Here is a 15,781-nt window from a genome sequence, read left to right as displayed (position 1 = left end):
TATATATATATATATACACATACACACACACACATACACATATATATATATATATATATATATATATATACACACACACATACACACACACACACACACACACACACACACATATATATAAAATAAAATAACCAAACAAATAAGTTCTGCTTCACTAAATGACTGACATATAAAGTATATTTGATTGAATTAAGCATACAACCCATTAATTACAATTTTTATCACACAAAGGATACTCCAATGCATTATTTGGCTTTTCTGGCTCTTCATACAGCTCAACCAACACTGGAACAAAAAAAATGAAAGTTAATTAATATTTCTTTCTAGCAAGGTCCAATGTATATCATGAGCACTATGTTGTGTTAAGGTGGGTACACACTAGGCGATGTGCTTGGCTGACACAGAGGGTCATTTACGACCCTCAGGGCCGCGCATCACTCGGCGGCGGCATACACACTGGGCGATATAGTGAACAACGTTGCTCAGGAAGGGTCAAAATGAGTGTGTATCCACCTTTAGAAAGGTATATTTAATAAATTACAAAAAATTTAAAATAAGATTTTACTCACCGGTAAATCTATTTCTCGTAGTCCGTAGTGGATGCTGGGAACTCCGTAAGGACCATGGGGAATAGACGGGCTCCGCAGGAGACTGGGCACTTTAAAAGAAAGATTAGGTACTATCTGGTGTGCACTGGCTCCTCCCTCTATGCCCCTCCTCCAGACCTCAGTTAGGATACTGTGCCCGGAAGAGCTGACACAATAAGGAAGGATTTTGAATCCCGGGTAAGACTCATACCAGCCACACCAATCACACCGTATAACTCGTGATACTATACCCAGTTAACAGTATGAAATATAACTGAGCCTCTCAACAGATGGCTCAACAATAACCCTTTAGTTAGGCAATAACTATATACAAGTATTGCAGACAATCCGCACTTGGGATGGGCGCCCAGCATCCACTACGGACTACGAGAAATAGATTTACCGGTGAGTAAAATCTTATTTTCTCTGACGTCCTAGTGGATGCTGGGAACTCCGTAAGGACCATGGGGATTATACCAAAGCTCCCAAACGGGCGGGAGAGTGCGGATGACTCTGCAGCACCGAATGAGAGAACTCAAGGTCCTCCTCAGCCAGGGTATCAAATTTGTAGAATTTAGCAAACGTGTTTGCCCCTGACCAAGTTGCAGCTCGGCAAAGTTGTAAAGCCGAGACCCCTCAGGCAGCCGCCCAAAATGAGCCCACTTTCCTCGTGGAACGGGCTGTTACTGATTTAGGATGCGGAAATCCAGCCGCAGAATGCTCCAGCTGCATTGTGCTACAAATTCAGCGAGCAATAGTCTGCTTAGAAGCAGGAGCACCTATTTTGTTGGGTGCCTACAGGATAAAAAAACGAGTCAGTTTTCCTGACTCCAGCCGTCCTGGAAATATAAATTTTTAAGGCCCTGACTACGTCCAGTAACTTGGAATCTTCCAAGTCCCTAGTAGCCGCAGGCACTACAATAGGTTGGTTCAAGTGAAACGCTGATACCACCTTAGGGAGAAACTGGGGACGAGTCCTCAATTCTGCCCTATCCATATGGAAAATCAGATAAGGGCTTTTACATGACAAAGCCGCCAATTCTGACACACGCCTGGCCGAAGCCAAGGCCAATAACATGACCACTTTCCACGTGAGATATTTCAAATCCACAGTTTTAAGTGGCTCAAACCAAAGTGATTTTAAGAAACTCAACAACACGTTGAGATACCAAGGTGCCACAGAAGGCACAAAAAAGGGGCTGAATATGTAGCACTCCCTTTACAAAATGTCTGAACTCCAGGCAGTGAAGCCAGTTCTTTCTGGAAGAAAATCGACAGAGCCGAAATCTGGACCTTAATGGAACCCAATTTTAGGCCCATAGTCACTCCTGACTGTAGGAAGTGCAGAAAACGACCCAGCTGAAATTCCTCTGTTGGGGCCTTCCTGGCCTCACACCACGCAACATATTTTCGCCAAATACGGTGATAATGGTTTGCGGTTACTTCTTTCCTGGCTTTTATCAGCGTAGGAATGACATCCTCCGGAATGCCCTTTTGCTTTAGGATCCGGAATTCAACCGCCATGCCGTCCAACACATCCGCGGTAAGTCTTGGAACAGACAGGGCCCCTGCTGTAGCAGATCCTGTCTGAGCGGTAGAGGCCATGGGTCCTCTGATATTTCTTGAAGTTCTGGGTACCAAGCTCTTCTTGGCCCATCCGGAACCACGAGTATCGTTCTTACTCCTCGTTTTCTTATTATTCTCAGTACCTTTGGTATGAGAGGCAGAGGAGGGAATACATAAACCGACTGGTACACCCACGGTGTCACTAGAGCGTCCACAGCTATTGCCTGAGGGTCCCCTGACCTGGCGCAAGATCTATTTTTTTGTTTAGGCGGGACGCCATCATGTCCACCTGTGGCCTTTCCCAACGGTTTACCAACAGTTGGAAGACTTCTGGATGAAGTCCCCACTCTCCCGGGTGTCGGTCGTGTCTGCTGAGGAAGTCTGCTTCCCAGTTGTCCACTCCCGGAATGAACACTGCTGACAGTGCTAAGACGTGATTTTCCGCCCATCGGAGAATCCTTGTGGCTTCTGCCATCGCCATCCTGCTTCTTGTGCCGCCCTGTCGGTTTACATGGGCGACTGCCGTGATGTTGTCTGATTGGATCAGTACCGGCTGGTTTTGAAGCAGAGGCCTTGCCAGACTTAGGGCATTGTAAATGGCCCTCAGTTCCAGAATATTTATGTGTAGGGACGACTCCTGACTTGACCAAAGTCCTTGGAAATTTCTTCCCTGTGTGACTGCCCCCCAGCCTCGAAGGCTGGCATCCGTGGTTACCAGGACCCGGTCCTGTATGCCGAATCTGCGGCCCTCTTGAAGATGAGCACTCTGCAGCCACCACAGTAGAGATAACCCTGTCTCCAAGGACCAGGGTATCAGCCGATGCATCTGAAGATGCGATTCCGACCACTTGTCCAAGAGGTCCCACTGAAAAGGTTCTTGCATGGAACCTGCCGAATGGAATTTTGCTTCGTAAGAAGCTACCATTTTTCCCAGGACTCGTGTGCAGTGATGCACCGATACCTGTTTTGGTTTCAGGAGGTCTCTGACTAGAGATGACAGCTCCTTGGCTTTCTCCTGCGGGAGAAACACTTTTTTTCTGTTCTGTGTCCAGAACCATCCCCAGGAACAGCAGGCGTGTGGTAGGAACCAGCTGTGACTTTGGAATGTATAGAATCCATCCGTGCTGTTGTAGCACTTCCAGAGATAGTGCTACTCCGACCAACAACTGCTCCATGGACCTCGCCTTTATAAGGAGATCGTCCAAGTACGGGATAATTAAAAACTCCCTTTTTTCGAAGGAGTATCATCATTTCTGCCATTACCTTGGTAAAGACCCTCGGTGCCGTGGACAGTCCAAACGGCAGTGTTTGGAATTGGTAATGGCAATCCTGTACCACAAATCTGAGGTACTCCTGGTGAGGATGGTAAATGGGGACATGTAGGTAAGCATCCTTGATGTCCAGGGATAACATGTAATCCCCCTCCTCCAGGCTTGCAATAACCGCCCTGAGCTCTTCCATCTTGAACTTGAAATTTTTTATGTATGTGTTCAAGGACTTCAAATTTAAAATGGGTCTCACCGAACCGTCCGGTTTCGGTACCACAAACAGTGTGGAATAGTAACCCTGTCCCTGTTGAAGTAGGGGCACCTCGACTATCACCTGCTGGGAATACAGCTTGTGAATTGCCTCTAGCACAGCCTCCCTGCCTAAGGGAGTTGTCGGCAAGGCAGATTTGAGGAAACGGCGGGGGGGAGACTCCTCGAATTCCAGCCTGTACCCCTGAGATACTACTTGAAGGATCCAGGGATCCACCTGTGAGCGAGCCCACTGATCGCTGAAATTTTTGAGGCGGCCCCCCACCGTACCTGGCTACGCCTGTGGAGCTCCCGCGTCATGCCGTATCCTAAGACGGCAGTGCCACCTTTTTTGACCAACGTGTGAGCGCCTTATCCACCCTAGGGGATATCTCCCAGCGTAACTTATCCTCTGGCGGGAAAAAGTACGCCATCAGTAACTTTTTAGAAATTAACAGTTTCTTATCGGGGGAACCCACGCTTTTTCACACTTCATTCACTCATTTGATGGGGGAAAAAAACACTGCCTGCTTTTTCTCCCCAAACATAAAACCCTTTTTTAGTGGTACTTGGGTTAATGTCAGAAATGTGTAACACATTTTTTATTGCCGGGATCATGTAACGGATGATACTAGTGGATTGTGTATATGTCTCAACCTCGTCGACACTGGAGTCAGACTCCGTGTCGACATCTGTGTCTGCCATCTGAGGGAGCGGGCGTTTTTGAGCCCCTGATGGCCTTTGAGACGCCTGGGCAGGCGCGGGCTGAGAAGCCGGCTGTCCCATAGCTGTTACGTCATCCAGCCTTTTATGTAAGGAGTTGACACTGTCGGTTAATACCTTCCACCTATCCATCCACACTGGTGTCGGCCCACAGGGGGCGACATCCCATTTATCGGCATCTGCTCCGCCTCCTCATAAGCCTCCTCATCAAACATGTCGACACAGCCGCACCGACACACCGCACACACACAGGGAATGCTCTGACTGAGGACAGGACCCCACACAGCCCTTTGGGGAGACAGAGAGAGAGTATGCCAGCACACACCAGAGCGCTATATAATGTAGGGATAAACACTATCACTGAGTGAATTTTCCCCAATAGCTGCTTGTATAAACAATATTGCGCCTAAATTTAGTGCCCCCCCTCTTTTTTTAACCCTTTGAGCCTGAAAACTACAGGGGAGAGCCTGGGGAGCTGTCTTCCAGCTACACTGTGAAGAGAAAATGGCGCCAGTGTGCCAAGGGAGATAGCTCCGCCCCTTTTTCGCGGACTTTTCTCCCGCTTTTTTATGGATTCTGGCAGGGGTAATTATCACATATATAGCCTCTGGGGCTATATATTGTGATTATTTTGCCAGCCAAGGTGTTTTTATTGCTGCTCAGGGCGCCCCCCCCCAGCGCCCTGCACCCTCAGTGACCGGAGTGTGAAGTGTGTATGAGGAGCAATGGCGCACAGCTGCAGTGCTGTGCGCTACCTTGGTGAAGACTGAAGTCTTCTGCCGCCGATTTTCCGGACCATCTTCATGCTTCTGGCTCTGTAAGGGGGACGGCGGCGCGGCTCCGGGAACGAACACCAAGGACGGGTCCTGCGGTCGATCCCTATGGAGCTAATGGTGTCCAGTAGCCCAAGAAGCCCAAGCTAGCTGCAAGCAGGTAGGTTCGCTTCTTCTCCCCTTAGTCCCTCGTTGCAGTGAGCCTGTTGCCAGCAGGTCTCACTGTAAAATAAAAAACCTAACATATACTTTCTTTCTAGGAGCTCAGGAGAGCCCCTAGTGTGCATCCAGCTCGGCCGGGCACAGAAATCTAACTGAGGTCTGGAGGAGGGGAATAGAGGGAGGAGCCAGTGCACACCAGATAGTACCTAATCTTTCTTTTAGAGTGCCCAGTCTCCTGCGGAGCCCGTCTATTCCCCATGGTCCTTACGGAGTTCCCAGCATCCACTAGGACGTCAGAGAAAATAAGAATTTACTTACCGATAATTCTATTTCTCGGAGTCCGTAGTGGATGCTGGGGTTCCTGAAAGGACCATGGGGAATAGCGGCTCCGCAGGAGACAGGGCACAAAAAAGTAAAGCTTTTACCAGATCAGGTGGTGTGCACTGGCTCCTCCCCCTATGACCCTCCTCCAGACTCCAGTTAGGTACTGTGCCCGGACGAGCGTACACAATAAGGGAGGCAATTTGAATCCCGGGTAAGACTCATACCAGCCACACCAATCACACCGTACAACTTGTGATCTAAACCCAGTTAACAGTATGATAACAGAAAGAGCCTCTTAAAGATGGCTCCTTAACAATATAACCCGAATTTGTTAACAATAACTATGTACAGTATTGCAGATAATCCGCACTTGGGATGGGCGCCCAGCATCCACTACGGACTCCGAGAAATAGAATTATCGGTAAGTAAATTCTTATTTTCTCTATCGTCCTAAGTGGATGCTGGGGTTCCTGAAAGGACCATGGGGATTATACCAAAGCTCCCAAACGGGCGGGAGAGTGCGGATGACTCTGCAGCACCGAATGAGAGAATTCCAAGTCCTCTTTTGCCAGGGTATCAAATTTGTAGAATTTTACAAACGTGTTTTCCCCCGACCACGTAGCTGCTCGGCAGAATTGTAATGCCGAGACCCCTTGGGCAGCCGCCCAAGATGAGCCCACCTTCCTTGTGGAATGGGCCTTAACAGATTTAGGCTGTGGCAGGCCTGCCACAGAATGAGCAAGTTGAATTGTGTTACAAATCCAACGAGCAATCGTCTGCTTAGAAGCAGGGGCACCCAACTTGTTGGGTGCATATAGTATCAACAGCGAGTCAGATTTTCTGACTTCAGCCGTCCTTGAAATGTATATTTTTAAGGCTCTGACAACGTCCAACAACTTGGAGTCCTCCAAGTCGCCAGTGGCCGCAGGCACCACAATAGGTTGGTTCAGGTGAAACGCTGATACCACCTTAGGGAGAAAATGCGGACGAGTCCTCAGTTCTGCCCTATCCGAATGGAAGATTAGATAAGGGCTTTTCAGATACTTTCCTGGCGGAAGCCAGGGCCAGTAACATAGTCACTTTCCATGTGAGATATTTAAAATCCACCTTTTTCAATGGTTCAAACCAATGGGATTTGAGGAAATCTAAAACTACATTTAGATCCCACGGTGCCACCGGAGGCACCACAGGAGGCTGTATATGCAGTACTCCTTTAACAAAAGTCTGTACCTCAGGAACTGAGGCCAATTCTTTTTGGAAGAATATTGACAGGGCCGAAATTTGAACCTTAATAGATCTCAATTTGAGACCCATAGACAATCCTGATTGTAGGAAATGTAGGAAACGACCCAGTTGAAATTCCTCCGTCGGAACACTCCGATCCTCGCACCACGCGACATATTTTCGCCAAATGCGGTGATAATGTTTCGCGGTGACTTCCTTCCTTGCCTTAATCAAGGTAGGAATGACTTCTTCTGGAATGCCTTTCCCTTTTAGGATCTGGCGTTCAAACGCCATGCCGTCAAACGCAGCCGCGGTAAGTCTTGAAAGAGACAGGGACCCTGTTGTAGCAGGTCCCTTCTCAGAAGTAGAGGGCACGGGTCGTCCGTGACCAACTCTTGAAGTTCCGGGTACCAAGTCCTTCTTGGCCAATCCGGAGCCACTAGTATTGTTCTTACTCCTCTTCACCGTATAATCTTCAATACCTTTGGTATGAGAGGCAGAGGAGGAAACACATATACTGATTTGTACACCCAAGGTGTTACCAGTGCGTCCACAGCTATTGCCTGTGGATCTCTTTACCTGGCGCAATACTTGTCCAGTTTCTTGTTGAGGCGAGACGCCATCATGTCTACCATTGGTCTTTCCCAACAGTTTATTAGCATGTGGAAGACTTCTGGATGAAGACCCCCCTCTCCCGGGTGAATATCGTGTCTGCTGAGGAAGTCTGCTTCCCAGTTGTCCACGCCCGGGAAGAACACTGCTGACAGTGCTATTACGTGATTCTCCGCCCAGCGAAGAATCTTGGCAGCTTCTGCCATTGCACTCCTGCTTCTTGTGCCGCCCTGTCTGTTTACATGGGCGACCGCCGTGATGTTGTCCGACTGAATCAACACCGGTTTTCCTTGCAGGAGTGGTTCCGCCTGGCTTAGAGCATTTTAGATTGCTCTTAGTACCAGAATGTTTATGTGAAGAGACTTTTCCAGGTTCGTCCATACCCCCTGGAAGTTTCTTCCTTGTGTGACTGCTCCCCAACCTCTCAGGCTGGCGTCCGTGGTCACCAGGATCAAATCCTGTATGCCGAATCTGCGGCCCTCCAATAGATGAGCCTTTTGCAACCACCACAGAAGATATACCCTTGTCCTTGGCGACAGGGTTATTCGCAGGTGCATCTGAGGATGCGACCCTGACCATTTGTCCAACAGATCCCTTTGGAAAATTCTTGCATGGAATCTGCCGAATGGAATTGCTTCGTAAAAAGCCACCATTTTTCCCAGGACTCTTGTGCATTGATGTACAGACACCTTTCCTGGTTTTAGGAGGTTCCTGACAGGTCGGATAACTCCTTGGCTTTTTCCTCGGGAAGAAAAACCTTTTTCTGAACCGTGTCCAGAATCATCCCTAGGAACAGCAGACGTATCGTCGGAAAACAGCTGCGATTCTTGGAATATTTAGAATCCAGTCGTGCCGTCGAAGAACTACTTTAGATAGTGCTCTTCCGACCTCCAACTGTTCTCTGGAACTTGCCCTTTTTAGGTCGTGCAAGTAAGGGATAATTTAGATGCCTTTTTTTTTTTTTTTGAAGAAACATCTTTTCGGCCATTACCTTGGTAAAAAGGCCCGGGGTGCCGTGGATAATTCAAACGGCATCGTCTGAAACTGATATTGACAGTTCTGTACCACGAACCAGAGGTACCCTTGATGAGAAGGACAAAATTTGGACATGGAGGTAATCCTTGATGTCCAGGGACACCATATAGTCCCCTTTTTTCCGGTTCGCTATCACTGCTCTGAGTGACTTTATCACGATTTGAACCTTTTATGTAAGTGTTCAAACATTTTAGATTTAGACTATGTGTCACCAAGCCGTCTGGCTTCAGTACCACAATATAGTGTGGAAAAATAATACCCTTTTCCTTGTCGTAGGAGGGGTACTTTGATTATCACCTGCTGGATATACAGCTTGTGAATTGTTTCCAATGCTGCCTCCCTGTCGGAGGGAGCCGTTGGTAAAGCAGACTTCAGGAACCTGCGAGGAGAAGATGTCTCGACTCTCCAATCTTTACCCCTGGGATAATACTCGTACGATCTAGGGGTCAACTTGCGAGTGATCCCACTGCGCCCTGAGACTCTTGAGACTACCCCCCCACCTTGAGTCCGCTTGCACGGCCCCAGCGTCATGCTGAGGACTTGGCAGACGCGGTGGAGGGCTTCTTTTCCTGGGAAAGGGCTGCCTGCTGCAGTCTACTTCCCTTACCTCTATGTCTGGGCAGATATGACTGGCCTTTTGCCTGCATGCCCTCATGGGAAAGGAAAGATTGAGGCTGAAAAGACGGTGTCTTTTTTAGCTGAGATGTAACTTGGGGTAAAAAAGGTTGGATTTCCCAGCTGTTGCTGTGTTCCCCAGGTCCGATGGACCGACCCCCAAATAACTCCTTCCCTTTATACAGCAATACTTCCATCTGCCGTATGGGATCTGTATCACCTGACCACTGTCGTGTCCCTGACATCTTCTGGGAGATATGGACAACGCACTTATCTTGATGCCAGAGAGCAAATATCCCTCTGTGCATCTCACATACATATATATAGAATGCATCCTATTAAATGCTCTACATGAATAAAATATTTTCAGTCAGGGAATCCGACCAAGCCAACCCAGCACTGCATCTCCAGGCTGATGGCGATCGCTGGTCGCAGTATAACCACCGTATGTGTGTATATACTTTTTAGGATATTTTTCCAGCTTCCTATCAGCTGGCTCCTTGAGGGCGGCCGTATCTGGAGACGGTAACGCCACTTGATAAGCGTGTGAGCGCCTTATCACCCTAAGGGGTGTTTCCCAACGTACCCTAATTTCTGGCGGGAAAGGGTATAACGCCAATATTTGCTATCGGGGTAACCCTACGCATCATCACACACTTCATTTTATTTTATCTGATTCAGGAAAAACTACAGGTAGTTTTTTCACTCCCACATAATACCCTTTCTTGTGGTACTTGTAGTATCAGAAACACGTAACACCTCCTTCATTGCCCTTAACGTGTGGCCCTAATGAGAAATACGTTTGTTTATTCACCGTCGACACTGTATTCAGTGTCCGTGTCTGTGTCGACCGACTGAGGTAAATGGGCGTTTTTAAAACCCCTGACGGTGTTTCTGAGACGCCTGGACCGGTCCTAATAGATTGTCGGCCGTCTCATGTCGTCAACCGACCTTGCAGCGTGTTGACATTCTCACGTAATTCTCTAAATAAGCCATCCATTCCGGTGTCGACTCCCTAGAGAGTGACATCACCATTACAGGCAATTTCTCCGCCTCCTCACCAACATCGTCCTCATACATGTCGACACACACGTACCGACACACAGCACACACACCGGGAATGCTCTGACAGAGGACAGGACCCACTAGCCCTTTGGGGAGACAGAGGGAGAGTCTGCCAGCACACACCAAAAACGCTATAATTATATAGGGACAACCTTATATAAGTGTTTCTCCCTTATAGCATCTTTTATATATATACAATATCGCCAAAATCAGTGCCCCCCCTCTCTGTTTTAACCCTGTTTCTGTAGTGCAGTGCAGGGGAGAGCCTGGGAGCCTTCTCTCCAGCTTTTCTGTGAGAGAAAATGGCGCTGTGTGCTGAGGAGATAGGCCCCGCCCCTTTTTCGGCGGGCTCGTCTCCCGCTATTTTTGAAGTTAGGCAGGGGTTAAATATCTCCATATAGCCTCTGTGGGCTATATGTGAGGTATTTTTTGCCTCTAATAAGGTTTTTATTTGCCTCTCAGAGCGCCCCCCCCCAGCGCTCTGCACCCTCAGTGACTGTTGTGTGAAGTGTGCTGAGAGGAAAATGGCGCACAGCTGCAGTGCTGTGCGCTACCTTTATGAAGACTCAGGAGTCTTCAGCCGCCGATTTTGGACCTCTTCTCTCTTCAGCGTCTGCAAGGGGGCCGGCGGCGCGGCTCCGGTGACCATCCAGGCTGTACCTGTGATCGTCCCTCTGGAGCTAGTGTCCAGTAGCCAAGCAGCAAATCCACTCTGCACGCAGGTGAGTTCACTACTTCTCCCCTAAGTCCCTCGTTGCAGTGATCCTGTTGCCAGCAGGACTCACTGTAAAGTAAAAAACCTAAGCTAAACTTTCTCTAAGCAGCTCTTTAGGAGAGCCACCTAGATTGCACCCTTCTCGTTCGGGCACAAAATCTAACTGGAGTCTGGAGGAGGGTCATAGGGGGAGGAGCCAGTGCACACCACCTGATCTGGTAAAAGCTTTACTTTTTTGTGCCCTGTCTCCTGCGGAGCCGCTATTCCCCATGGTCCTTTCAGGAACCCCAGCATCCACTTAGGACGATAGAGAAATAAGGTTTTGCCATCCCAAACTAAAGTATTGGAATTGACAAAACCATTGGGGCAGTCCTATAATTACCTGTTTTGAGGATTCTAATGTTATCTACCTTTACAAGCGTGGTCACATGGTATAGCAAACAGAGGAATTATGGGCCAGATTCATATTTGTAAGCACATGTGAAGCAGCCGCCCAGAAAAGAATATAGATGCCCACCGAAGCCATCGCAAAGTCCTCAGCAAGTGCATACACAGCATCGAGGCAATAATAAGGAACATTGGGGCAAATGTATTAACCTGGAGAAGGCATAAGGAAGTGATAAACCAGTGATAAGTGCAAAGTGATAAACGCACCAGCCAGTCAACTCCTGTCAATTTGCGTATTGGAGATGATTGGCTGGTGCGTTTTATCACCTTGCACTTATCACTGGTTTATCACTTCCTTATGCCTTCTCCAGGTTAATACATCTGCCCCACTGACTCCCGAGTCAGTCTATAGACTGACCACAGCAGTAGCGATGATGGTGCCATGTTTCTCTAAATATATGATTGCAGCTGCAGGCAGGATCACGCTGTACAATATAAGTTCAATGCTAATCACCACGTTGTGGTACAAATAGATAGAGAGGATATTCAGTAATAAGAGGGTGTTATCCAATGTACTATTGACCAGGGGTCAGTTGATTGAATGGTGCAGGTTTACTGCATGATTCAGACATTAGTACTCAATGTCACATCATATAGAGACCATATTGGGCACACATGATTTGCAAATATCCTATGTAGTGACCTTACAGAAGTGTGCTCCAGGACAAACTAACACACAAACAGCTGCTAACAGTTTTACAGGCTGTGCTAGAATAGGATAATTGTTTGCTTTGAGCAACTTCTCCAGTTTCTCGCTCACCAAGAGGTCACAAACCTGCCCTAGTGTTCCTAGAGAGTTAGCAAAGTACCAAGCAAAAATGAGAAAATAAATTGTCATATGGGGCACAAAAAAATAAAAATAACACAAAAATAAAATAAAACTGACTTTATTATATGAATAAAAGGACCCGGATAAGGAGCCAAGAGGACGCACATTGTGAGGGCTCCAGTTTCCCTGACCTCTCAACCTGGGTTTTGCCCCTTCATCCAGGTCCCAGCAGTCACACCGTGCCCCGACTCCCTGTGAAAATTCTTGCAGTTCTGCTGGCCGTGGAGCCGGGGGACAGAGAGATCTGTCCCTGCAGGTTGCGGCCTACCTGGTGCGGGTGGCTGCGACGTCCGGGACCCAGCTTATCTGCTTCAAGGAAACGGTGGACAGCAGAGCTCCGTGACCGCAGTCGCGGGTGGACGGAGCGGTGTGCGGCGCCGGGCCCACTCCGGATCACCGCCGCTGCATGCTCTGTGAAATGGCCTCTTCCCCTTGCTGCTCCCGGGCGCCAGCTCCAGAGGAAAACTGCAGCAGCCGAGCTGCTTTCCTTGACGGCAGTGGTCATCCTGGTTGTGGACAGACGCTGCTGAACGCTGCTGAACACTGCTTTGGGAGCCCAGCCAGGTTTGCTGACTGTGGGATAAGGTGAGAAAGTGCTGCCTTGTTGCCACACCACTGTTCTATGTGTTTACCCACTGCGGCTCCTGTTGGCATCTGCTGCCACTTCCCGCAGCTTAGCTGAAGTAGGTGGTGCCCTGGACTCCACTTTATTGCCGGAGGCCACCAGGACTGGCGCTGTGAGGTCCTGAATAGTGTGAGGAGCCGCCATCTTGGGGACAGCGCTGCACTTCATAGCATTGGCTGTCCCGCTGGGAAGCCCTCCTGCTGCCGCCCGGTGGTTCCGCTGCCTTCCCTGTTTCCCCAGCTCTGGGGGCACACACATCCCGGCTGATCCCAACTACCTGGACGCACAAATGATGCTGTAATATCCACCTCCACAGCCACACTCGTAACTCTAGCTGATCCAGCAGTGTGTACTCCTAGCCACTGTGGCGTGATTAACTACTGACCTCGGGGAATGTGGGCACTCCCTGACCTTTGCCCGAGGTTCCATACGAGGTCGACTGTGCCATCCATGTCTCACTGACAAAACCTGTGTCCCCTGCCCTCCAGTGGTAAATCTTTTTTGGGCCTCCTGAATGAAAATATATTATAATTATATATATATATATATATATATATATATATATATATATATATATATATATATATATATATATATATATAATTTATTAATTCTTCTTTTGAATCCACCCGCCTTTGCATCTGTCTGATTTTTTTTGTGTACATGACCCTCACATGGAGTCTCACCATGAGTAGATCCAACACCACTGCTAAAACTCGGGCACGAGGTAACATTTCCCAACATTTTTCCAAAAATTATAAAAATGACAAAATGGTCTTCATCACAAATTCCTCCCTCGCCTAGCTTTTCACAACCGGATAAGGAAGACTCTCCTTCACCTGTCCCTGCTACCAAGGACGACATTAAGGCCCTCCTGTCCATTATAATGGATTTCAAGGATTCTATGGAGACTGAAGCTGGACAAGGTGGTCACCTCTATTAGAGCGGACTTCTCTTCACTGTCTTCCAGGACCACGAAGCTAGAATCCCATCAGGACTCTCCAAAAATGCCCCTAGTCTTGGCTTCTATGAATGTCAAGGGATTAAATACCCCACAGAAGCGTTCCTCTTTGTTTAGCCCTCTGCGTACTCTTAAGGCATTCATCCAGGAGACTCTTTAAAAGCTCCCTCATATCCCATGCTAATATCTTGGAGATACCCCACCGTCCACTATTCTCCTAGCCCATCTAAACACAATGGGGTGGCGATCATGATTAACAGTAACGTTACATTTAAGGTGTGTACACACGGTGAGATATTTTCTTTCGATTTTGACTATATTTAGTCAAAATCACAAGAAAAGTTAGTGCAGATCGCAAGGTGAAAGTCACCTTTCGATCCCGATGCGTGGTCCCACCAGGTCGGCATCGCAAGAAAAGGTAGACTGTGCAGGCAAGTCACTCCTTGCTAGATCGGTGTACTATCTAGTTCCACTCACATGTCAATGACATCTCACATAAGCCAAAATCTCACATAAGCCAAAATCGTAAGCACACATAGTCCATATCTCAAGAAAAGTTAGTCAAAATCGGTGGTGCTGGGCTCCGGGGAGTTCAAGGGAAATCGCAACTGAAAATTGGGCATAGCAAGGATCTCACCATGTGTACACACCCTTACTCTCCATCCTGCCCACAATGACTCTAGCAGCTGGTATATCATTCTTACGGGCAAACTGGGACATTTAGATTGTACGATAGCCAATGTTTACGTCCCCAACTACGGCCAACCCTCCGTTTTCAACTTTTTTTCTCCACTCTGAACAAAATTTGGAAGGGCTGTTTGATACTAGGGGGAGATTTCATTGCCGTACTGAATAACCATTTGGACAGGTCCTCCTCCCCTTCCAACACGCAGCACGTCACCTCGACATGCTCCTTAAACAGACATCTTAGAGAATCTGGCCTCTTTGATGCCTGCAAAACCTTATACCCCTCATCCAGAGACTACACCTTCTATTCACCGCCGCATCAATCTTACTCCTGTATAGACATTTTTCTCTACTGTACCGTGGCCTCTAAGCATACCTCGGGTTCTTCTATTATTACTAACACATGGTCGGACCATTCCATTCTAACTTCCACTTTTGACTTCTTAGACATGTGTACATGCCCTTCTTGGCGTTTAAACGAAACTCTGCTGAAAATCCCACAGTTCCAAGAAAAGACTACCTCGTTAAATGTTTCCGATTCCTCATGTATTCAGTTAGTGTGGGAAGCACATAAAGCAATTATCAGGGGCCACATCATCAGTTATGCCTCCCATAGGAATAGGGAACACAAGCTCAAATTGGCTTCTCTCACGGAAGAGGTCCACACCCTGGAAACTCGTCATAAACACCCCTCACATACTCTTTATACTCAACTTACAACCGCAAGGGCTGCTCTTAACACCCTTCTCTCTTTAAAAAAAGAGAGAAGGCTCTCCGTTGGCTTAAACAGATTTTATGAATAGAGCAACAAGGCTGACACCTTACTAGCCAATAGATTAAAAGCTCGAAGAGCGTTGACGGCCATTTCAGCTATTAAGAACGAATCAGGGTCTTTGCAATATAACCCGGTCGCGATTAACGCTTTGTTTAAAGAATATTATGATAGGCTCTACAATCTCTCAGGCTCCTCAGCCGCGACGGCTTCCACCGACCCGTTAGCCTCTGCTTACCTCTCTTCCTGTAATCTCTCTTGTATAGATTCACAGACGTCTCTTGGTCTAGATAGACCCATAACGGAGGAAGAAATACATTTAGCTCTTCAAACACTAAAGCCATCTAAGGCGCCAGGTTCCGGATGGCTTCCCTATGTCATACTATAAGACCTTTCAATCCTCTTTAACTCCTCATCTATCCACTGTATTTAACCTTATTCTTGAGGGCACCCCTTTTCATTCCCAAACTACTACGGACCGAAACCCAACAAAGACCTGCAACTTCTACCCAACTATTGTCCAGACAAGCACTAGACAACAC

The 15,781-nt window shown here is 47.8% G+C and overlaps 1 protein-coding gene across 1 annotated transcript in view; it reads right to left on the bottom strand.

The window, feature by feature from the left end:
• Positions 1–15,781, bottom strand: part of MYCBP (MYC binding protein) — a 118,085-nt gene that overhangs the window by 34,524 nt on the left and 67,780 nt on the right. The window contains exon 3 of the mRNA XM_063954314.1: positions 237–285. Within this exon, the coding sequence (XP_063810384.1) occupies positions 237–285 (49 nt within the window). The remainder of the gene's footprint in view (positions 1–236; positions 286–15,781) is intronic.

The sequence above is a fragment of the Pseudophryne corroboree genome, chromosome 2 (assembly GCF_028390025.1).
Source record: "Pseudophryne corroboree isolate aPseCor3 chromosome 2, aPseCor3.hap2, whole genome shotgun sequence".
Lineage (NCBI taxonomy): Eukaryota > Metazoa > Chordata > Amphibia > Anura > Myobatrachidae > Pseudophryne > Pseudophryne corroboree.
This window is presented reverse-complemented; position numbering and strand designations above follow the sequence as displayed.